At 51.7% G+C, this 23,914-nt stretch overlaps 2 protein-coding genes across 5 annotated transcripts in view; both read left to right on the plus strand.

Annotated features, from left to right (window-relative positions):
• Window positions 1-296: 296 nt before the first annotated feature.
• PGC (progastricsin) lies at window positions 297-9,184 on the plus strand. The gene is made up of 9 exons (XM_053601979.1): window positions 297-355; window positions 2,207-2,357; window positions 2,698-2,815; window positions 3,800-3,918; window positions 4,797-4,996; window positions 6,359-6,481; window positions 7,160-7,307; window positions 8,076-8,174; window positions 8,929-9,184. The coding sequence occupies exons 1-9, from the start codon at window positions 297-299 to the stop codon at window positions 9,079-9,081; spliced, it is 1,170 nt and encodes a 389-aa protein (XP_053457954.1). The 3' UTR covers window positions 9,082-9,184.
• A 1,529-nt stretch (window positions 9,185-10,713) lies between these two features.
• Window positions 10,714-23,914, plus strand: part of TFEB (transcription factor EB) — a 56,773-nt gene continuing 43,572 nt past the window's right edge. The window contains exon 1 of one of the 4 annotated variants that reach the window (XM_053601968.1): window positions 10,714-10,978. The gene's annotated coding sequence lies outside the window, so the exon portion shown is untranslated. Of the gene's footprint in view, window positions 10,979-12,432; window positions 12,693-13,116; window positions 13,681-22,549; window positions 22,643-23,914 lie in introns of those variants that run through there. The other 3 variants (XM_053601970.1, XM_053601969.1, XM_053601972.1) reach the window with 3 other exon arrangements.

The raw sequence follows: 23,914 nt of genomic DNA on the forward strand, positions 1-23,914 counted from the left end.
TGGCAATTTTGTTCTCTGATCACTTGCACCTCCTGGTCCCTACTGCTTGTGTTAAAAAGTCAATAAGATGAAAAATCTGTTATTTTGCCTCAAGAGGAAAAAAAATCCCACAGAAACAATTGAAACATGAAGCATAGGGTATACACTAGATTGGGGACATGCTTACCCTAAGGGCAAGGAGGCAGGGACTCAGCTAGGTCCTCGGGGTATAAAAGAGGAAGGCGCCAGGCGTCACTCCTGTGAGACTGCCGAATTCGGAGTGGCTTTTCCCCTGTAGCTGGGTGGGAACCGGCATGATGAAGTGGATGGCGGTGGCCTTTGTCTGCCTCCAGCTCTCGGAGGCAGCAGTGATCAGGTAAGTTTGGAGCCTGGCTGCTGGTACAGGGAGGCTGAGTGGGAGCCTAAAACCCTGCACGGGACAGCTCGGCCAGGGGACATTCTACCTGTCTCTGCTCTGGAATTCCTGCAGGAAGAGGGGACATTTCTGCTGGTGTTGGACAAGACTCTGAAATGGGAGGAGACACAGTGCCCGCTTTCAGCCAATTTCTAGCCCAAAGGGAAAAAGCACCGTTCCTTCACCCATTGATGCGAAAAAGATGGACCCAAAACAGAGAATTTAGGGGTGACTACTGTCCTAGCAGCCTCTGAATGTTGGATATAGTTACTTTTTTTCTTTTTTGAGAAAATCTCATTCTTTCACCCTGGGTAGAGTGCCATGGCATCAACACAGCTCACAGCAACCTCACACTCTTGGGCTCAAGCGATCCTCTTGCCTCAGCCTCCTGAGTAGCTGGGACTACAGGCGCCCGCCATGATGCCCAGCTAGTTTTTCTATTTTAAGTAGAGACGGGGTCTCACTCTTGCTCAGGCTGGTTTTGAACTCCTCAGCTCAAACAATCCTCCCGCATTGGCCTCCCAGAGAGTTAGAATTACAGGCATGAGCTATCCAGCCAGCCTGCAAAGAATTTCTTCCCACTGAAAGGAGCAATGCTTTTTTGGATAAGGGATAAGACAATCTTCTAAAAAATTTCTTAAGGCCAAAATTATCTAAGCAGAAGCAGCAGTAAATGTAATTCTCTACACCCTGAGGGACCAGGAGAAAACTCCCAGAGCTCTAGGTGACAGGGCTCACGGGATGGCTGAAGGCTCCCTGCCTGCCACTCACCACAGCCTGTGGTCCATCCCGGAAGAGTACTTCATCAGGTGGCCAGCTGCTCCTCTCAGAAACTTCCAGTGCAAATTTGGTAGAGGTGGTTAGCAGGAAGCAACTGTCAGTGTTCTTGGCTCAGCATGAAGGGGCTAAACAGGGGATCTCTGGGGAATGCAGGGTCCTGAGGAAATAGGGACTGAGAAGGGGAAAGCAGTGAACGAAGTAGGAATTCTGGGGCCTGGAGTAAGGCCTGGGTGAATCTCCAGAGACTCTTTGGCAATGGCAGCAAGCAGTCCTGGGAGGAAGAGAGCCAAGGGGGTGACTTTGGCCATGGTGAGAGGGGCAGAGACCATAATTCATAAGTTCCAATTCCAGATCAGCCCAAGCTGATCTGGGCTCCAGACCACCCAGGCCAACTTCCCCGCTGGTCCTGGGGTCCTGAGAAAAGCAGTGATGATGCTGAGCCACACAATTAACAGAAGGGGCAGAACTAGGGTCCTCTTTCCCGAGTTCCAGCTAGTTCTATTCTCACTCCTCCATGCTCAGTCTCATTCAGCTGGTGACAGGTGTCTGATGGCCACCAAAGGAAGAGACTCTGGGGTGAACTTTGCCATCTCTGAATCTTTCCTTTTAAAAAGTGTGCATATCTTGGAAAGGCCTAATAATGCCTGAAGTCCCTCTCCCCTTACTGAAGGAAATAATGGGGTATTTGAGAGTGGAGGGACAGGGTGGACCCTGGGCATAGGATGAGGGCATGCACGAGCGAAGTTAATGGTTCTCTGAATCTTGGAGCAAATGCTGAGAAAAAACTTGAAAGAAAGAGAAGAGGAGGAGAAGAAAGAGGCAGAGGGAGAAAGACTCAGAGAGAGACACATACACAGTGACAGAGACATAGACAGAGAAACAGAAACTGAGGGAAAGTCAGGGAAAGAAATACACATAAGCAACAGACTCAGGGGACAGGGTGTCAGGGTCAGAGGCAATAGTCAGAGACGGAGAGGGGGGAGACTGGAAAGAGAGGAAGGGGGCCTGCCTTGATACACAGCCCTTCTGCAGAGTCCCCCTGATGAGATTTAAGTCCATCCGAGAGAACATGAAGGAGAAGGGCGTACTGGAGGAGTTCCTGAGGACTCAGAATTACGACCCCGCTTGGAAGTACCACTTCGGCGACTTCGGTATAACCAATGGCTCCAACCTTGACATGGATGTAAGTCCTGATCCTCTTCGGGGTGGCCCTCTTCCTGCTGCCAAAGGGTGACAGCCAAGCTGAGTGACAAGCCACAACCCCTCCTTGCCCCTCCCACCTTGCCCTGTGGTCTGCTCCCTTCCCTAGAGCAGCTGAGCCCACAGACACCTCTGCGACTGACCATCCTAAGCAGGCACAGACAAAGGGGCAGTGGGCTCTGAGCAGGTGTGCTAGGAAGACTTTGGCGCCTGATTGTGGTACAGGCTGGCGGGCAGGAGCAGGTGTTGTCACTGCTCTGCCCAAAGAGAAGCCTGGGCCCTGGAATCCCTTCAGAACTAACAGCCTGTCTATGGCTCCCCAGGCTTCCTACTTTGGTGAGATCAGCATTGGGACTCCACCCCAGAAATTCCTGGTCCTTTTTGACACTGGATCGTCCAACTTTTGGGTACCCTCTGTCTACTGCCAGAGCCAGGCCTGCAGTGAGTGCTGGGCTGGACCAGGAGGGGTAGTGGGCAGGGCAGGGCGTGGACACCACCAGGGAGGGCCACACTTCATGAGGAATTGCTGGGGGAAACTCATTCTTGGGGAGGACAAAGTGGGCACTTATACAGGGTCACATAGCATGCCCATGGCAGAGGGAAGAGGCTGGTCCTGCAGCTGGGTGGCTTTTTACCTTCCCTGCTGACCAAGTTATATCCCTGTGTTTATGCCAGCCCACCTCACCCCACTCCATTCCACTCCAGTTTGTTATACTCTACCCCATTCTGTCCATGCCACATGAATAATTTCTGCTCCATTCCATCTTACTCAATTCTACAACATTCTTTTCTACTTTATTAAGTTCTCACTGAGCATCTCCAAGAGACATGACAGAATATAGGATGACATCATGGTACTGGTGTAGTTTTGGGAGACCAATAGTATTCATTTTGTCCTGGTCCCTGCCAAAGCCTTGGGGTTTGGGTCCTGACCCCTCTGGCGCAAGGGGTCCCTTGACGGCTAGTCCACTCTCATGCTAGCTCAGGATTCTATGATCAGTTTCCTGATGAGGAGAAGGTTGAGGCACTTGGGGTGTCTTGGAGGGTTAGGGTAATTCTGAGGCCCATTTACCTCTTATCTGATGAGTGATTAAATTAGTTGGCACCTGCTATGTCAAGTGCTCTGCTGAGAGCCAGGGACACAGACTGGGGATCTGGGTTCTACGCATCCTTACTCACAGGGAGGCTACAGTCCTGTGGCATCCCAAGATTCTGTAAGTTGGAGGGGGCTTTGGAGCCAAGGGTGACCAGCTGTCATGGGCCTTCCAACACTAGGAGCCTTGGTGGATCCTTTTGGCTTGGGGAGGAGGGTTGCTGAGGCTCAGGCTGGGTGAGAGGCAGAAGTGGTAGCCTTACGGGCCTGACAGCCAGTGGCCCTGTCTTCATTTGCCAGTCTGACCCTCTGTCCCCTCTCTCTGCCTGCAGCCAGCCATTCTCGCTTCAACCCCAGTGCATCTTCTACCTACTCCACGAAAGGGAAGACCTTTCTCCTGAGTTACGGTAGCGGCCTTCTCCTCGGTTTTTTTGCCTTCGACACTCTAACTGTAAGTGGGTGCTTCCTTGTCTCTCCAGTGTGGGAATAGAGGGCAGATCTGTGATCTGTGAGCCAGCAGGGACACTTGCCTGAAGCATGAAGGAATGCAGGACAAGTGAGGCTCATTCAGGGACTCCTTGGACAGTCACCATTGGCCATGATGTGTTAGGCACAGGGACATCACAATGGATGAGACGGACATTGTCCTTTTTCTTATTTTGTTATTTATTTATTTTTTTTGAGACAGAGTCTCACTCAGTTTCCCTGGGATTGAGTGCTCTGGCGTCATAGCTCACAGCAACCACAAACTCTTGGGCTCAAGCAATCCTCTTGTCTCAGACTCCCAAGTAGATGGGACTACAGGCACCTGCCAAAATGCCTGGCTAGTTTCCTTTTTTTAGTGGAGACAGGGATCTTGCTTTGTTCAGGCTGGTCTCGAACTTCTGAACTCAGGTGATCCACCCATCTCGGACTCCCAGAGTGCTAGGATTACAGGTGTGAGCCACTGAGACTGCCGAAAGGTCTGTGTTTTTCTTTGTATTTTTTTATTTTCTTAATCAGGCCCAGGTGAGCTATGAACCCATTGGCCATGGTGTGCAGGGCCAGTGCTCTAACCACTGAGCTATCATGCCCAGCTTATGGTCCTTTTTCTTAAGGAGCTTAAAGCCTGAGGATTTCAAAGAAGAAGAGGGGTGGGGAGGCATGTGGAACCAGTCAGAGAAGGCTACCTGGAAGAGGTAGCTCCAGCAAGACCTGCCAAAACTGGAAAGGACAGAATGAGGAAGGGAAGAAGAAGGGAGCTTGAGGGGTCTCTGCAGAAACCTAGGGATGGTAGGTGAAATCAGACTTGTCACCTCCTCTCCTTGGTGTGCTCTCCATACCCCCAAGATCCAGAACATCCAGATCCACAACCAGGAGTTTGGCCTCAGCCAGAGTCAGCCCAGTGCCAGTTTCATCTACGCTGGATTTGATGGCATCCTGGGTATGGGCTACCCCTCCCTATCCGTCGGTGGGGCCACCACAGTCTTGCAGAGCATGATGCAGAGGCACCTTCTCACCAGCTCCGTCTTCAGCTTCTACTTCAACAAGTGAGGAACCGCCACCTCCAGCCCCTCCCCTGCAGACCCTGGACAACTGAAGCTCAATGCTTTGGACTTTGGAGGCCTCCCAGCAGACCTGTGGCTCCAGCCCTTCCTGTTCCAGGACTTATTGCTGGGCATCTCCCTCTCCTATGTATATCTCTAGCTCATTCTGACTTTTTGTATTCCTTGGCCTTGGTCTGGACAGAACTTTCTCACACATGGCTGAACTTTGCTCTGAATGTTGCTGCTCTGATTCTTGGCACCTCTAGGATTTGCCTCCTGCCTTGGGCCCCAGCTAGCTCATTTCCTCTGACTGAATGTTTTCTACCTGTATACCTCTTTTGTACAGTAATCTATTGCTTCATCTTCTTTGATCTATTGTTCTAGCCTGGTCCTGGAGTCTTCTGGTCTAGGTCCACCACTGACTTCTAACAAGCTGTTATCCTGGCCAGCGCCAGCCAACACTTACTAAGCAGGCTGATGGGTGGGGCTGAGTGGCCTGGGACTAACTTCTTTTTTCCTCTTTTTTTTTTTGGAGACAAAGTCTCACTTTGTTGCCCTCGGTAGAGTGCTGTGGCGTCACAGCTCATGGCAACCTCCAGCTCTTGGGCTTAGGCGATACTTTCTTGCCTCAGCCTCCTGAGTAGCTGGGACTACAGGCACCCACCACAATGCCCAGCTATTTTTTTGTTGCAATTTGGTGGGGTCATGTTCGAACCCGCCACCTTCGGTATATAGAGCCAGTGCCCTACTCACTGAGCCACAGGCGCCTCCCCTTTTTTCCTCTTCTGAATTAGCCAAGCACCTTCTAGAGATGGTTAGCATCTGTTCTCTAAAGCTCAAATACCTGAATATGACTTTCAGCAATATCACCCCATTACAAATGTTGTTAATTTACCCTTCCTGTATTTACAATTTGTCTGCATGTAACCTTTAGGAGCTCCACCCAGTTCCACGCTCCAGCTACTAGGGGAGGCCTTTGGAACAAACATATAATGTCCTTTCCTTCCTTCCAGCAAGGCCCTCTCTCCAGTCCCAGCAAAAAAAAAAGTAATAAGGTGGGCCTGGACTAGGCTCCTGGTGACATGTTCCACTAGTGGCATGAAGTAGAAGGCAGAGAAATGGGGCCATGGGATAGGGTTCCAACAACAAGGGGACTCCTCTGGAGGGAGGCATTATTCTAGAGCCTGAGACACTGGGAATTCTGAGCCCAAGCAGAGAGCCCTGTCCTCGGGGAGCTCCAGTCTGAGGGGAGATGCCCTGGCTGAAGCCAGGGAAGGAGCTGTGTTTCTCTCTGAAGGTGACTGTTGAGTAGGGAAGTCCTTTCCCACAGCTCTCCCTGACTTACCCTTCTTTTTGTCTCTGCAGAACCATGGGCTCTCAGCGTGAGGGATTTGTCATCTTTGGGGGTGTGGACAACAATCTGTATAGGGGGATGGTCTTCTGGTTCCCCGTCACCCGGAAGGCGTACTGGCAGATTGCCATTGATGAGTGAGTTTGGTGGGGTCTTGGGATGTGGCATTCCCTTGGCATGGGGGCTTCAAGGCACCCCCCGTCATAGACACAACCAAGGATTGGTTGGGGGGTGGGGGGGTAGAGGCTTGTCGCCACAAAGCCACAACTGTCCTCTGCAGGACCGTCAAACCTCTCAGGTCAGCCTGGAGAGGAAGGGCGGGGCTGGGACAACATAGGGAGAGGCAAAACCTGGAATCCTGAACATTAGAGACCCTATTGTCCAACCCCATCTATAAATATTACAGGTGGTTTATAGCAGCGGTTCTCAACCTGTGGGTTGCGACCCACAGGAACTGTATTAAAGGGTCAAGGCATTAGGAAGGTTGAGAACCACTGGTTTATAGATTTGAAATGAAGAGTGTGATTACTAATATACTGGAAAGCCTTACAATGAATCAGTAACCCTGGTTTTAGTGTTTTGGAACCTTCCTTGAAATGTTTTAGGAATAGATCCCATGGCCATTTGGGGGCCTTGGATAGATTCTAGAATGGTATGCTCAAGGGAATAGCTGGATTGCCCTTTGCAGGGTCCTTACTTTCATAAGTACAGCTTGATTCTGTGACCAGCTGCCTGTCCCTTAATGGTGAGGAGAGTCCATCCTCAGCAGCCTTGAACTGGTATGGTGATGAGGCTTCCCATCTTTCCCCATTCAGGTTTATCCTTGGCCATAAGCGCTCTGGCTTATGTGTTCACGGCTGCCAGGCCATCGTGGACACAGGTACCTCTCGGCTCACTGTGCCCCAGAATTACCTGTATCATATTCTGCAGACCTTAGGGGCCAGGGTGGACTCACAAAGAGAGGTATGTCTAATGGGAGTGTCCCCTTCTCCAGAGGAGGCCAGCCCAGGGGCTGGGAACACAAGAATAGTCTAACCTGGCCTCCATGCCTCTAGCTACCTAAGAAAGGGGAAGGGGAGGGACCTCAGCCAACTGGAGCTGCAGGAGGGTGAGGGCTTAGAGGTTCAGGCAGGCCAGAGGCTTGTGCTGAGGAAAGATGAAAGGTAACTAGTAGGCAAGAATTTTTTCTGAGTTGCAGTCACTCAGATAAAACAGATTAAACACTTGTTTGACTTTAGGGCAATAGTAAAATAACTGGAATGTAAGGCTAGGTGAGTACCAAGAGCTAACCTGTAATCCACACCTCCCTCACTCCACAGGGCCATACCCCCTTGCCCCTCTCTGTCCTGAGCCCAGCAAAGGATTTGCCTAATTAACCTATTCCCACTAACTTCAGGAGACCAATGGAGTGCTCTTTCTGCAGATCTATGTGTTTTAAAAGGACACTTTCAGAGAAAAGACAGAGATTCAATCTCTCATAGGGAAAATTCAGGCAAGAGAAATGTTTCTGGGGTAGTGGAGAGTCCTGGGTCTCCCCGAATTCTATTCTATAGGAGTCCACATGTGCAGTTCTGGCCCTCTCTACACAGGACTTTTCCTTGGAGCTGCATCCTCCAGGCCAAAAGCAGACTTGGGGCTCATCCTGGGGCTCAAGCCTGGGATCCCAGGGCTAGGATGATGGGGTTGGTGGGTTCTCTCAGGTGGCAACTGGGGACCTGTTTCTTTTTGCAGTATGTTGTGGACTGTTTGAAGATCCTGTCCCTGCCCATCTTCACCTTCGTCATCAACGGTGTGCCATTCCCTCTGCCACCCACTATATACGTCATTAATGTAAGTCTTGCTCCCTACAGGCTGAGCCACCATGATTAGGGGTGGGAGGAAAGAGTGGGGAGCCAGAAATGCTCAGCCTCCTTATCTTTTGCCATTTCTTGACTCTTTGCAATACTGTTTCATTTTACCAACTCATTAATTCTAAACCCCATTCTTTGGAACAAGGCTATGAGATAGAAAAGTGTCATCTATTATCAATTAATATTAAATAGCGGGGAGAGACACTAGGTTCTTTGCTGAGCCTGTGCAAGGCCCTTCATATACACTATCCCACTTACTTATTACAACATTTGATGAAGAAGCTATTCATTTATGTTTTATAAATGAAAACTTGGAGGCTCAGAGAGGTTAAGTAACTGACTGAACAGGCTACACTGCTAGTAAGGATGAACAAGTCTACACAGCTAGTTAGGGTAAAAGCTAAGGTTTAAATCCAAGTTCTCCTGGCTGCAAGGTTTCACCACCATGCTGATCTGCTCAAACTGGTAGCAAAAGGGAGGCCTATGGGAAGAGAAGTTACTCACCATGGGGAGAAGAGACCCTGCAGAAGACCACTGCAGCCTGAATTTGCCTGTTTCAGAAATCCCTCCCATCAGTCCCTGTTCTGGTGGCTCAGTTGGCCTATGAACCCTCAAGGGCAGAGACCTTGGCTCACTTATTTCTGCATTTGTACTTCTGGCCCAGTGCTCAGGCCTAGTGGTACCCAGCTAATGTGTGAGCAAATGAATGAATGCTGACTCTCTGTGTTGAGCAGAACCAGGGCCACTGCACCGTGGGAATTGAGGCTACCTACCTGATCTCTCCGTCCCACCAGCCCCTGTGGATCCTCGGAGATGTCTTCCTCAGGGCCTACTACTCTATCTATGACATGACCAACAACATGGTGGGCTTTGCCTCCGCAGTCTAGACTTGCTGCATGGACATGTGGGTTCCCTTCCTCCTCTTGGCCCTGCACCCTGTAGCAGGGTTCTCTCTGTTTGTCCCCTCTGGATTCAGCCTTCCTTTTTTGGACTCTGGACATTCTCTAATAATAAATAGTTCTTTTTCATGTTGGCCAGCCTGTTTGTTGTTGGAGGGGAGTTGTGGCCTGTAAGGTGTTTCTAGTCTCAGGGAATTGGGAGAGTGAGAGTGAGGGGCAAATTTGACACTGATGGATGTTCTCCACAAATGGTTAGGAGGTTTCCTGGTGGGTCATGGAGATTCTAAGAGAAATGTGCTCTAAGGCATGGCTTAGAATGGGCTCTATTCAAAGCATACAGTCATTCGTATCTTCCCTTTGCCCCCATCTCTGCCCTTGGAGAGGGAAAACAGTGGTAGTGGCATCATGGGGGATAGGCAAAGGAGCCCTACTCTAACAACCTGAAATGCTCTGCTGATCCAATTTACCAAATTACCATCAGAACCACCCCAGAGATATTGGGACCCACAAACAGGTCCACTAGCAGTGTGATGAATGGTGTGATACACCTCAGGTTTAGGCATCCATCCCCTCACCTGCTGATCTATTTTGGACTAGAAGTTTCTGAGGAATGCTGGATGCCTATGTGTACTTGTAAAAGTCATAGGATCCTTTGGGAGGAGAGGGCAATATTTCCAGAAACTATTTCCAGGAGGGTTTCATTTCAGGAGGCAGAAGCTAAGTTAGGCTGATTGTATTATTACCCAGACTCTTATGTCCCAGGACCCGTTTTGAAGGAGGGCTGGCCCTCAGCTGTGGACAAGAGGATTAGCTACGTGAGTCACATACAATCAAGCCCACTTGGTTTAACCAACTCAGCAAGAGGGTCTTGTCCTTCTAGACTTCATCCTTGTCTTTCTTAGGCTCCTCCTAGCAAAATATCCAGAAACCTGAGGGAACATGGCAGGTGGGGGAGGAGAACGGGGGTGGGGGGTGGGGGTGGGGAGAAAGCAGAGAATGATGTCTCAACACCCTGTTACCTTCCATCAGGGGAAGGGGGTATGAAAAGACATCATGTCCAGCAACATGGTGGTGGATAAGAGCTCAAGCTGCTAAGGGAGTATAAAAGGAAAACCCATAATGGGGGGTCAGGCTCCATTCTAGTCATATTTTTACCGTGTCCTTATCCAGGCTGAACACAGCCTTGCCCCTTATCCTCAGGGGTAGGAATCAAAGTTCCAGCACTCCACTCCAAACCAGGAGGGAAACTAGAGCCACCAGAGGAGTCTCTTCGGCAATGACAGTCAGCTGGGAGCCTGTATCTTTGCGAGACTGCCAGAAATACAGCATGCTGTAGGTCCCTCCTTGAGGGTCAGACAGGCTACAGCATACATAGTAAGCCTTAGTTCGGGACATTATTAACAGAGGGAGGAAAAACTGCAAAGGGGCAGAAGAGGAACAAAGATTCCAAGTCAAATGCCAAACTCCAGTAGGCCTTTGCCCGCGGGACTACAACTTCCGGCGTGCCTAGCCGGGCCACAGCGAGGACTACACTTCCCCGCATGCGCCGCGGCAGACTGGTGGGGTGTGGGGCGGGGCGGGGCGCAGCGGGTGCTGCCCTCTGTCGGGCGCTGAGGGAAGTGGTCGCGGAGTGACAGCCGGAGCCCGGGCGCCCCGCGCGGGGCTCGGTGACAGCGGAGGCGGCGGCCGCGGGCTGGACTCAGGGAGCGGCGGCGGCGCCGATAGCTGAGGGAAGGGCGGACTGGGCGGGCCTCCCTGGCGGCGTGGAGTCGGAGCAGCCCAGGAGCGGGTGGCGGGCGCAGCTCGCAGGCCAGGCACCCAAACTTGGGACAAGTTGCTGGAGCCGCGGGGCGCGGGCGGCGGACGGATTGACCTTCAGAGTGAGGTGAGCGGGGCCGGGGGCAAGGGGCGCACGGCGGGCCCGAGTCATCAGCCCCAAGTCTCCTGCCCCTATCCCGTGGGTCCCCAAGACAGGTGGGTAGGTGGGGGATGCCGGCAGGAGAGGGAGCAGGACCGTGTGCGCCGCCACCCGCCCGGTAGTCCATCCAGTCCTGGTCGCCCAGCGCGTGGCCGGAGCCGCGCTGCTAGCCCAGCCGGGGAGCCCCTGCGGCCCCTCCGGTCAGGCCGGGTCGGGGGCGGCTTCTCCGCTACCTTATGTAACCAGGCGGGAGGGGCTGGGGCGGGCATGGGCCTTCCCGGCTGGGGACCTGGGAGTCGAAGGGGTGGGAGGCAGCGAACTCGCAAGAAGTTTCAGGGACGCGTGGGCCCTGCGCCCACTCCCTCTGCACCGGACGCGGCTGAGGCGAGTGATGCTGGGGAGGGGGTCGGAGTTAGGGGAGGTGTTCAGGGGCCGAGTCCGGCAGGGCCAGACCTAGCCTGGATGGTCCCGGGGAGTGGGAGGGCCGGAGCGGCGCCACGCCCTAGGGGTTGGGCTGCTGAGGGGGGCGGGGGCAGGGGCGGGTGGAAGTACCATCTCTCCCTCCCTTCGCCTCCCTTCCTCCAGCTCGGCGTCTGGAAGAAGCCGTCCTTACCCCTGTGCTTCTAGAGTCCCTGGGTAGTCTTTTTCACCCCCGGAAAACACTAACTCCAGAGCACCCTCCGCGCGCCCGGCTTTCTGCTTCCCACAGCGCTCCCTGCACTCGCCCGATCCCGGAGTTTCCCGCACCGTCTCTCGGTCCCGAATCCCAGAAAACACTTCCCTTCCCCCTAACCCCCGAGTCCGCGCCGCCCACCCCCGGGCTGTCCAGAACCCTCGTCCCCCTGCTCTCCCCGCCTTCAGCGCTCCTTGGCCCCCCTCCGCGTACCCCATCAGCTATTGGGCCCCGCGTGTACGCGCGCCTTCTCGAAGGGAGCGGGCAGATGCTGGCTGGGTCCTCGCCCTCCGCCCCCTCCCGGCGCGGGGCTCTGGCTTCACGCACGGCTGCTTTGAGCGGCTCCGGGCTGCGCGAGCAGGTTCGCGCCGCAGCCGCCTGGCGCGCCCTAGCCCCGCGCCCCGGGGGAGGAAGGGAGGGCGCCCCGGGCGGGGCTGGTTCCTGCTCTGCTCGGCCCCCGCATTCCGTTCTCCGCCGCCCCACACCGCCGCGGCTTTCGCCGAACCCCTGTCAGCTCTAGCCGCCGTTCTCTGCCCTGTCTGTTCTGGGGACGGTTCAGCGCTTAGTCTCTGGATTAAATTTGAGCACAGTTCTTGACTTAGCGCACCGGGACGAAGTGTAGGTTAATTACAGCCCCACTCCCACCCTCCCCAAGTGAGGGGGTGCTTTATCTAACAGGAAAGGGGACAAGGCCGATGCAGGTCCCCAGTGACGCCTCTAGGGCGTAGCCTCAGGCCCCTGCACCCACCCTGGCCGAGATTCCACTGGCCCAGACGTGGCGTCTTGGGCTATTGGGGGTGAGTTGGGAGACTAGTCTCTGATTTCCATTCGGGCGACCAGATGCGGATGTGCTCAGTTCAGAACGCAGCCCCAGGCCCTCCCTTCAGGGAGCCCACAGTTTGGGCAGAGACAGCCCGCAGTAGTTCCTGGCTGGCCTGGAGAGGCAGTGGCAAGGCAATGGAAGGGGAAGGGTCGGCTACCTTAGGAGCCCTGCACGATAGTCTGACGGTATGTTTTTACCATGCCTCGGTTTCCCCAGCCCCAGGAAAATTTTCAACTCACTTGGCCCTCTACTATTTGCCAGTCGCCTGGCTGCTGGGACTGGGAGAGCTGGGAACCTGAAGGTGTAAATCAAGGGCAGGGCTGTTTGGGGTGGCTCCATGCTCCAAGAGCCTGTGTTGCTTAAACAGTTCAGGAGGTGGGTTCCAGCTGCAGTGTTATGCTGTGTTCACCTCAGGTGCAGCCAAGTGAGGACCCAGCTGTCTTTGTTCTGGGGGGGTCCCCATGTACAGGGGATGGGGCAGGGGACATCTTAGGTAAGCATGGAATCCAGAAAGAGCAGCTGGGCTTTTGAGGGCTAACGGCCTGGTGACTCAGAGGGGGGCAAGGGTTGACCAGGGCCTGCAGGAGCCCATCCAGGGTACCAGGATAATGGTGGTGTCAGCCTGCTCCTGGGAAGCTGAATAGTAGGTGGGAGGGGACTCCCACCCCTCAGGCCTGTCTGCCCTTTGAGGGTCTGGCTTCTGGCCCTGATCCCTCCCCAGCTCTGTTATGGCTATAATTGCATCATTAGCGGAGTTTATAGAGTTACTTAGCACCTGCCCCCACAGGGAGTGGCCCAGTCACCCCCTGGCTTCTGTCTCTTCCTTTTCAAAGTCAACTAGATTTCTGCCAGCAGCAGGGGTTTCCCCAACCACCCAACCACAGCTGTCATGAAAGCCAGGTTGAGCCTTTGTCCTGGGGATGGAGGGCAGTCAGCACTTGGGGCCCGGCTGGGGCTGCCCTGGAGATGACTGTGGAAATTGGGTTGGCCTCCTCTGACTAGAGGGAGGGAGTTCAGGGTACCCAGAGCTGCCAGAAATGTCCACATCGCACTACGCAATGAGTGTGTGTACACACTGTTCTATGTATGTCCTTTTCTGAAAGAGGGAGATCAAAGCGCACACACTTATAATGCTGTTGTGAGGATTAAGGGAGGAGCAATTCCTACTACATGGTGAGTATGTGATGTTGCTCTCTGGGTCAGTGTGGGGTTTGTGTAATGGGCGTGAGTTTGTATATGTAGGTGTGAGATTACGGGTATCTAGGTCCGGGTGAATAGATGACTTTTGTATATGTGTGTCTATAAGAGTATAACAATAATACAATGTTATAGTAATAGAATGTCATCTCTTTATGCTGTACTAGAACAATAGTATAATAAAAATTTATCATGCAGTAGTTGCCAACATTCATTGTGTGTTTACTCTTTAGAGTGAGGTAGGAATTATTGTTTTCTTTATACTGATTCAGAGAAGTTAAGCAAGTTGCTTAAAGTCACACAGCCTAGCAGTGTCAGGACTAGGATTCTAACCCAGGTCCACTTGACTCCAAAATCCATGTTCTTAATCCCTAAAGAAGACCACTTTAGGATTTCCAAAGAGTTATCTCTTAAAGTGGGAGTATGGTGGCCTAGGGACCTTCTTTTCTCTATCCAGGGTTTCTTGCCCTAAGCCATGTGGGAACTTGTTGAGACTCCTGCCCTAGAACCACACCTGTCTCCTGGCCGCTCTTCTGAGCTGCCAGGGTGAGTGACCAAAGGAACCCTGACTGGAACCTGTCTTGACTGGCCAGAGAGGAGGTGGGTTCAGACAAGGCTTCCTGGGTACTCAGGAAGGAAAGGGAACAGACTCACTAACAGCCTTCTGGGAACTCACATCCATCAACTCACAGTGAAGCTCTGAGCAGTGCTTGCCTAATCAGATGTGGAGAAAAGGCTGTGGAGACTGTTGGGTGAAAATGGGATGGCCATGAAAGTCCTGAGAGTGCTGGACTGGGGATGGAGAGACCCCACTCTGCCTTTGACCAGTTGTGTGGCTGGAGCAGGTTACTGCTTTGCTCAGTCTGTTTCCAAGTCCCTGAGCCTAGATCATCTGTGGAGTCCCTTTCAATGCAAACCTTCTACAGATCCTTGCCAAAGGCACTAGGGCAAGAAAGGCTACATAAAGGAAGGAGTATGGATTGGGGTGGGTGTTTGCAGGATCCTGAAGTCCCCAGAATCAAGCTCTAGCTACAGGCTGAGTAACCAGGCAGTTTTTCTTGGGATGTAGCCATAGCCACCATGTATTAAGCACTGGGCCAGGGCACCCTGGTCAGGGGGTTGTTGACAGCCTGGGCTCTGGGGCCAGGCCAGCTGGCTTGGAGTCCCAGCTCTGCCACTTAATACTGCATGAGCCTAGGGAAACTGCTTAACCCCCATGTGCCTCAGTTTCCATAATTAAAGAGTGAGAGTTGTTGTAGCACCTGCGTATTAGTGCTGCATGAGGGCTGAGCATGTCGGTGCATGTGCAGCTCTGAGAATATGAGTGCAATTAGCTCATAACTCATATATTTCTTTATTTTTCCTTTTCAAGTGAGGAAATAGTGGCATAAAGGGCTTCAGGAAAGGAATAAAGACCTGTGGGTTGCAAACAGGCATTCCCATGTGTCTAATGTCCTCTAATGTCATACCTTATGTGGGGCTTTGTAGACTCAATGGCCCTGATCCCTACTTCTCCCTGTTGTATCACACCCAGCCTGGTCTCCTCATTTAACGTGACAGTGGAGGAGATTTGGGAATGTTTGCAGCATCTCTGTCACCCCTGCCCTGCCCCTTTGGTCTCTGTGGGTAGTATCTGGCTGGGCCCCTCACCACCCACTTCTAGCTGCAGCAATCCGCTGCCCTCCTGATGCCTGCCCCTCTTCCACTCTATACCAGAGATATGGATCCCCTTGGCTGGAATGTCACTGAGGGTAGAGATGAAATCTTAGTGATAGGGTAGGGTCTGGGATTTATCCTGCACATAGGAAATGCTTTGCTGTGGAGTGGTGGGGCAGTGGGTAAGAGCAGAGGGTAGCTGAGAGGCAACAGGCAGGTACATTACTGGCTTTCTTTCCTGGATTTTAAGTTGTGGGTCTAAGGAGGAGAAGAAATTAAGTCTGGCCACCCCAATCTCCTGTCCAGCTTTCTTGGGGGCAGGCCATCTTATTAGCTTTCATACATACAGCGGAGGTCCCAAAGTAAGATGTGATGCCATGGGGATTCATCCAGGAATTCCACCAGACTCTTTATCCAGAAAGCCAGGGTCCATGTTTTCTCCCTTCCTTACTCCCTCCCTATAACCCAAATCTTCCTCTCTATCAGGCACCCCTTTCTAGGAGACCAGGGGGATTGTTCTTACTGCAGCCTGTCTGGATATCACCATCATCTGGGAAGCTCTTAAAAAATATAGTTGGACCAGAATCTCGGGGAGAGGAGCTTTAGGCATCATTATTTTAAATTTCCCAGATGGTTCTAATGCCCTTTCTTTAGGGCAGTAGTTCTCAAATTTGAAGATGCATCAGAATCTACTGGGAGAATGTTAAAACACAGATTTCTGGGTCCCCCTCCCAGGTTTCTGAATGAGTAGGCCTGCAACTTCCACAAGGTCTGGAATTTGAATTTCTGACAAGTCATCAGGTGATGATGCTAATGCCATCTGTCCCCAGAGCACACTCTGAGAATCACTGTCTTAGAGGCCTCCTGCTTTGCAGCTACTCTTATTGCTTTGATCTTTTAGGTCTGTCTCCTTATCAAAGGCAGGGATTCCCAGGGGTAGGGACTACTTCTGAGACCATTGAGGTGTCCCCTTCAGTCAGTCCTCCCTCCTCCCTCCACCTTCTGCCCCACTTCCTGTTAAACTGACCTCCGTTCAGCTTTATAGTTCTTGGTCTCGATCCCTGGGACAAGTACTTAAATACATGGTGTGTGATTAAGGCAAGATGAGGTGGACAAATGAGGATAACAGTAGCTGAGAGTCGCTGGAACACAGGGCAGGGTCTGAAGCTGCTGCGGAGGTCCCTGAAGCTAAAGTAGCATTGTTGGAATAGGGTGGTGTTGGCCAAAGTTGACCTGCACCTTGTTGAATCCAGGCTGTTGAAAAGCCCATCAATTTATTTTACTTTTCCACCCAATGGAGGGCAAGTATTTGATTATGGTTCAAATCATATTTCTTTTTTATTTATTTATTTATTTATTTTTTTGTAGAGACAGAGTCTTACTTTATGGCCCTCGGTAGAGTGCCGTGGCATCACACAGCTCACAGCAACCTCCAGCTCCTGGGCTTGAGCGATTCTCTTGCCTCAGCCTCCCGAGCAGCTGGGACTACAGGCGCCCGCCACAGCACCCGGCTATTTTTTTTTTGTTTGCAGTTTGGCCGGGGCTGGGTTTGAACCCTCCGCCCTCGGCATATGGGGCCGGCGCCCTACTCACTGGGCGCTGCCCCCAAATCATATTTCTTAATAGTAAAAATGATAAGACACACACAAAAAGAAGATATTTTCCTTTCTTTTCCTCGCTCAGATCCCAGATTTGGGAGGACAGGAGAGGGTCCCTGCTGGAGGCGCTGGTGTCTTCATCATCTTCTAGGAGGTCCTGGGCTGTGAAGTAGCCACTAGTCATGAGAAACCTAGGAGCTCGCTCCTGGGGGTGTGGGGGGTAGAGTTCCCTTTGGAAACTTGAGGGAACTGGGGGCAAGCCGGTAGAGGCAAGGAGAGGTGGTGGCAGGCCCTTCAACCCTGGGGGAGATGGGCCTGGAGTCTGAGCTGGTCAGTTGACAGGTGAGTGGGAGGTTCCCAAATTAGTCCCCTGAGGACAGGGGCTTGGTCTGCTTTGTTCCATGCCAAGCCCCAGTGCCTGGAAGGGAACCTCACATACAGTGGCTATCAGTGTATCTTTGTGGAATGAATGGAGCCCCCATCATGTGCCCAGAAATCATGACACAAAAAAGTGCTCTACCATAGTCTCTACCCTGCCGGCGCTTCACCATCTAATACCCAGGGACGTTGTACACAGCTGGAAAAGGCCTTGAGCTCTCTGCCTTGTCCTCCCCGCCAGTTCTGCCAGTGAGGTTGTGGGTGGGGCTCCGATTTGTTTTCTCCTGTTTGCCAAGGGAAGTCACAGCCTGTCCTTTGCCTTGTTTATAATTGGTTTGGGGACAGCACCTGCCCCAGCCCCCCACAATCCCTGAGGGGTGCGGAGTGGCCAGGAGGTGACACACTATACCATCTACCCACTGCTGCCTCTTGTCCCCTCCCGGCTCCAGCTAGGTGTACCCAGCTGTCCTGCCAAGACGGGTCTGGCTGGCTTTGCTTCGGACCAATTGCAGCTCTTGGGCTGGGGGCCTTGGAGGGTAGCTGGTACTGCCCTCATGTGGTTGAGAGGTGGGGATCAAGGCCAGGGACCAGCAACCCATGGCCTCAGTGCCATTTGGGTTAGCAGACATGTCCTGAGTACTTTGTGGGGTACCTGGCACTGCTGGCCATGCAAGTGGGTGAGAACAAAAACATTGCTTCTCCCATTAGATAATGGCCTAGCCAGGGAGTTTCAGTAATAACAGAGGACAAAGGAAGGCAGAATGAAAGAAGATAGTATGGAATCGTGTACTAGATGAACATGAACATGCCAGCACTTGGCCCTTTGCTTGCCTCTTGCTAGCACAGAATCCTTGACTCAGTTTCAGCTGTCAGCCCCTTCCCCATCTAGGCCCCAGAAAGGGCAGCTCTATTGCTCCCTGGTCCTCCCACCTGGGGGTCACCTCTACGGGCCCAGGAAGCTTCCTTTCTGGACAAGTCCTTCCTTCTGGAGGACTAGAGACTGCTGAGTGCCATGGGAGGCCTGAGCCACCCACCTGCCATGTGGAAGGCCTGGGGCCATGGGAGGTTGTGGTGCTAAGTTGGGCCCATCAACTCAGGCCTCTGTTCCTGCCTGTTGCTGAGCCCCCAGACTTGAGCTTGAACCTGGGGACAGTGCCTCCGCTCCCCCACCTCTAGCACCTTCTTTCTTCCCCCAATCTACTTCCACAGTATCTGGAGCATCAGCCCCTTACTGTGTGCATGTCTCTCTCTCCTGCTCTCTGTCTCCCATTCTCTCTATCCTCTTTATTCCATTTTCTTTTTCTTTTTTTCTTTTTTGGAGACAGTCTCACTATGTTGCCCTCGGTAGAGTGCCGTGGCATCACAGCTCACAGCAACCTCAAACTCTTGGGCTTAAGTCATTCTCTGGCCTCAGCCTCCCAAGTAGCGGGGACTACAGGCTCCTGTCACAACGCCCGGCTACTTTTTTGTTGCAGTTGTCATTGTTGTTTAGCAGGCCCTGGCTGGGTTCAAACCTGCCAGCTTTGGTATATGTGGCTGGCGCCCTAACCACTGAGCTACAGGCGCCGAGCCCTCTTCATTCCATTTTTAGCCTCCCTCCTTCATTTAATGGGTTCAGTGGTTACTAAGGCCCACCCTCAGTACCTTCCCCAGAGGGAACCTTCAAGTCCTGCTGTCAGGGCCCTAGAGGGACTGTTTTGGGTAGAGTGAGGTAGATATGAAGGTCTTTGGCCAGGCAGGGGTGCGTGGTGGCTGGGATATCCCCAACAGAATGAGAGGTGGAAGAGGCTATGACAACTGGCTTCTGTGGACTGAGGGGCAGCCAGCAACATGGGCCAACTGGGGGACAGGGACCCTCCCTGGGTAGCCCCAAGCATCATCAGATAGATACTCCAGGCCTGTGACCAACTATAGATCATTATCCAGTTCTTTAGATTATAGTATTTTTCAAAAGCAGTTGTGAGAAGAAAATATTAGAACTTTTATTTCTATTTATATCTTATCTTTTTCTCTCTTTGATATTGTGAAATGTGACACAGTTGCTGAAAAGCGCATAAATATATATATACAATGTAGTAAATAATTATGAAAGTGAACCCTTAGGTCGTCAACCATCCAGATGAATAAACATAATGTAGCTTGTACTTTAAAATCAACTTGTGTCCTCCTGCCCCAGAGGTAACCCCTACCCTGACTTTTATAATAATCAGCTCCTTGCTCTTTTTATCAATGTAACCCAGCCTCTTATGTCTGCATCCCTTAGCAGTAGAGTTTAGTTTTGCTGGCTTTGAATTTGATAGAGTTGGAATGACAGTGGACATGTTCTCTTATGTCATGTTTTCCCATCCAACAGTTTATCTGTGAGGTTTCTTCATGTCACGTGGAGCTGTGGTATGTTCATTTTCGTTTTCATTGCTGTATAGTATCCATTCTGCTACTCGTGGACATTGGATTGCTTCCCACTTTTTGGCTCTAAGAAATATGCTGTAAGAGTATCCTTATGTGTGCTCCCTAGTGCATTGGTGCATGAATTTCTTCTGAGCATGTATAACCTGGAGTGCTAGAGCATAGGGCGTGCAATGCATATTTCAGCTTTAGTAAATATTTTGTTCAGTGGTTATACCAATTTAATCCTTGCTGGTGACAACATAGAGTTCCTGTTGCTCCATGTCTTTGTCAACATTTGGTATCATTAAGCTATGTAACTTCTACCGTGTTGGTGAGTGTGTAACAACAGTACCTCATTGTGATTTTCTTCATGATCTATTTCATGTGTGTTTGCTAACAAGCACAGTATATTCATGCCTTAGTGTCTAGATAAGCACTTTAGGAGGGAAGAAGCATGTTTTGAGGGTGCTCAAATTTTTTATTTATAGGAGCGTACGATCAAACTAGTTGAAAGGCCATTCATTGTAATATTGAATGCTAGGAAGGGGGCTCTTGTGTAGCTTAGGAGGAGGAGGGTGATATTGGATCTTGAGAGGAGACCTCCAAGTGGCAGTGCCTGTCAGGGGGGCAGCCTTTTCCAGAGGGTAGTGAGCCCTCAGTACCCCCTACCCTTCGAGTCCACCAGCCCAGTTCATCAGCTCGGGAGAAGGGGAGTAGTAGGGCTAGAGCCCTCAGAGAGTGTACCCTTCAATTTAGAATTGTCAGTTCCTGTCTTTTCTAGGTGCTTCTAGGGCAGTGGTTCTTTAACTGGGTGTGATTTTGTCCCCCCGGGGGACATTTGCCACTGTCTAATAACATTGGCCAGGGATACTACTAGACATCCTAATATACACAGACAGCCCACAACAAATAATTACCTGGCCCTGGGCATCAGTGGAGTTGAGGATGAGAAACTCTGATCTAAGAAAAGAGCCAGGGTTGGGCAAGGTGGCTCATGCCTGTAATCCTAGTACTCTGGGAGGCTGAGGCTGGCAGATTGCCTGAGCTCGCAAGTTCGAGACCAGCCTGAGCTAGAGCAAGACCTCATCTCTTAAAAAAAAAAATTAGCCGGGTGTTGTAGCGGACACCTGTAGTCCCAGCTACTCAGGAGGCTGAGGTAAGAGAATTGCTTGAGCCCAAGAATTGGAAGTTTCTGTGAGCTATGACACCATGGTACTCTACTAGGGGTGACAAAGTGAGACTCTCTCAAAACAAAACAAAATAAAACAAAACAGCCAGGAAACTGAGATTTGCCATAAACTTGCTGTATGCCCTCAGGGAAGTCACTTAAGTGTGCTGAACCTCAGTCTCATCATCTGAAAAATGGGAGTATCAAGGGTTCCTGCCCTTCCTCTCCATGGGGCTGTTGTCTGGATGGGGGAGATGGTGAGTACACAGACATTCGGGGCAGCAGTCCTGTAAAGGAGCCTGTGGTCGTTGCATTCCAGTGGAGGCAGGGCTTTCCAGCACTGGCCCTTCTTCTTTGACTGTGTCCTATGTCCACTGAGCTGGAGGCATCAGGTGACCATCTGTGAGCCTCATTCCTGGTTCATGTGGTTCCCCCATAGCCCTGAGGGCCCCAGCCTTTTGATGAGGGCTGCAGAAACGAGGGGCTGTCTGGGAGCCCTGGGGCCCAAGACAAAACCATTTCTGACTTTGTCCTTAGCTGGATGGGAGTCCAAGGTTGTGGGGGTGATAAGAAGTGTTTATCATGTTCCTTATCTGAGGCCCATTGTGGGTCCAAAGTAGAGAAGGGTGGGAGCCAGAGGTCATTCTTGGGGGCTCTGCATACCTGGACCAGGCTCCTACTCATCCTTCGTATCCTTCCAGAGTTTGCTATCCCAGGGAGGGCCCGGTTTGGGGTCAGAGTCTGGGCTCCTTTTCTGAGCTCACCTCACCTTGGCATCTCTTACCTTTTTCAGGAGCCATGATCACCTAGTTTTCTCTCTGCTACATTCTTCCTTCCTGAAGCATGCTCACAAAAGGGCCCATAAACTCATCCACTCTGGGATGTAGATAACAGCTGCCCACCTTTCTTGACAGGAGGTATTTACTCATCAAAGATGAGAATCCCTCAGCTACCAGAAAGGAGCACTAAGTAAAATGTCTGTTAGATCTCCTTGACAGGCTGTTAGGAATACTCTGGGGGATCTGAAGAACCTCCAAAACTGCATGTAGAGCAAGAATATTTCCCACAAGTGAGAAATATGTGATGACTCAGTTCTTCCCAGAGGTTCCCAGTATTGTGCTTGGTCTCAGGGTCCATTTCAAGGTGGGCTACAGTGAGGCTTCAAACTGGGTGTTTGGAGGCCCTGGCAAGGTCCAAGGCCAGGGTGGCAGGTATGTGGTCAAACAGGTGGTTAACTATAGGGCTTCTATCTAAAAGGGCGCGTGTCTCTGGGAGGGTCTGGCAGGAGGCCTGGGCTAGGGTTAGACCTGCGCTGGACCTGGTGGGATTCTGACTCCAGTGACGTTCTTGTTCCCTCTCCACCTTGGTGTCTGAGGCCCTCTGAGGCCAGGCTGGGTGGGGGATGCTGTGAGAGGCTCTGTTGGGGGGGACGAAAGAGTACCATAGGCGGCCTGGCACCCTGGTGGGCGAGATTGGAGCAGTCTGCATTGGGTAGGCTTGTGGTGTGTGTGAAAGGCCTTTGGGCCTGTGGTTCCCCTGTGCTGTGAGTAATCCTCGGCCACATTTGCAGCTCCCAGGGGATTGTGCAACTTCCTCTCAGGCTGAGGTGCAGGGGGGTGGGTGAGGAACAGTGCTGGGGAAAATGAGGAAGCTGGGGCTGGTGCTCGGGTGGGGGCACGGCCCTGGGCTCTGGCCCCCGGAGGAGCCAAGCATTCCAGGGGGCCTCCTTCTGGGGGCTGCCCTCTCCCAGGTATGAGGGGTGAGCGTGTGTGCAATTTTGCACATTTATGGTGTCTTTAGGGAGGTGGGTGAGTGGGGACGTGGCCTCTCAGACTGCACTGGCATCAGATATCTTTTGAAGAGGGGCAGGGAAGGGTCTGAGCAGGGCCAGAACAGGAAGGATGGGGAAGCAGGTAGCCAGGGAGAAGCACCCTCCCAGGCTCAGGGAGGAGCATGGGATAGTGGGAAGCATGTTGCCAGGTTCTGGTGAGAAGGTCATGGGCATGGTGTATTTAGTGCAGCACCAGCACAGCAAACACCCATTGACATCAGGGCCTGGGGGCATATACCCTGTGTCTGTCAACCTTTTTTATCTCATGGCACACTTGAACCTGTAGTTAAACTTCCAAGGACACTTAAATTATGTTGATCAAATAAAAGATTAAAAAAAAAAAAGAATATACTTACTGTGCTTTGAACTTCTTTCAAAAAGAAGATTTTTGATTTTTGTGGCACACCAGTTGAAAACCACAGTCTACCTGCTGTGCAGCCACATGATCTGGGCAAGTGACTTATCCTCCGATGTCTCTGTTTCCTTATCTGTGAAAGAGATTGACAATTATTGAGCCCACTTCCTGTGTTCAATCTGAGGATTAAAAGGCTCACACCTGTAATCCTGGCACTCTGGGAGGCCAAGGTGGGAAGATTTCTTGAGCTCAGGAGTTCAAGACCAGCCTGAGCAAGAGCAAGACTCCATCTCTACTGAAAAAGAAAAAACTAGCCGGGCATGGTGGTGGGCGCCTGTAGTCCCAGCCACCCAGGAGGCTGAGGCAGGAGGATCACTTGAACCCAAGAGTTTGAGGTTGCTGTGAGTTAGACTGAAGCCACAGAGCTCAGGCTGGGGTGACAGAGTGAAACTCTATCTCAAAAAAAAAAAAAAAAGACTTATGTGACGTGCTTAGAACAGAGCCTGGCAGCCACTAAGTAAGCACTCTGTGCGGGTTAACGTTTTACCTGTACAGAGTATTTTGTGTGCAGACAGCAAAAACCCAACCAGGGCTCCTGGGTGATTATTTTTGATGGTGGAGATTTGTGTTGGAACTGAGGATAATATTAACAGCAAGAGCTCATGTTTACTCGGCCTCATGCCACGTCAGGTGCTGTGCCAAATGCTGTACCTACACCAGCTCCTTGGCCCTCAGTCATCCTGTTTGGAAGATGCTATAATCACCCCCATTTTATAGATGGGGATGTGGAGGCACAGAGGGCTCCCATGACCAGCCCTAGGACAGTGATGTCAGTG

The sequence above is a fragment of the Nycticebus coucang genome, chromosome 9 (genome assembly GCF_027406575.1).
Source record: "Nycticebus coucang isolate mNycCou1 chromosome 9, mNycCou1.pri, whole genome shotgun sequence".
Lineage (NCBI taxonomy): Eukaryota > Metazoa > Chordata > Mammalia > Primates > Lorisidae > Nycticebus > Nycticebus coucang.

Excerpts from the sequence above, each read along its gene's own strand:
- PGC (XM_053601979.1), top strand. The coding sequence starts at position 297 with ATGAAGTGGATGGCGGTGGCCTTTGTCTGCCTCCAGCTCTCGGAGGCA. Across the intron at positions 356-2,206 it reads TCGGAGGCAGCAGTGATCAG|AGTCCCCCTGATGAGATTTA; the intron begins GTAAGTTTGGAG and ends GCCCTTCTGCAG. Across the intron at positions 2,816-3,799 it reads CTGCCAGAGCCAGGCCTGCA|CCAGCCATTCTCGCTTCAAC; the intron begins GTGAGTGCTGGG and ends CTCTGCCTGCAG.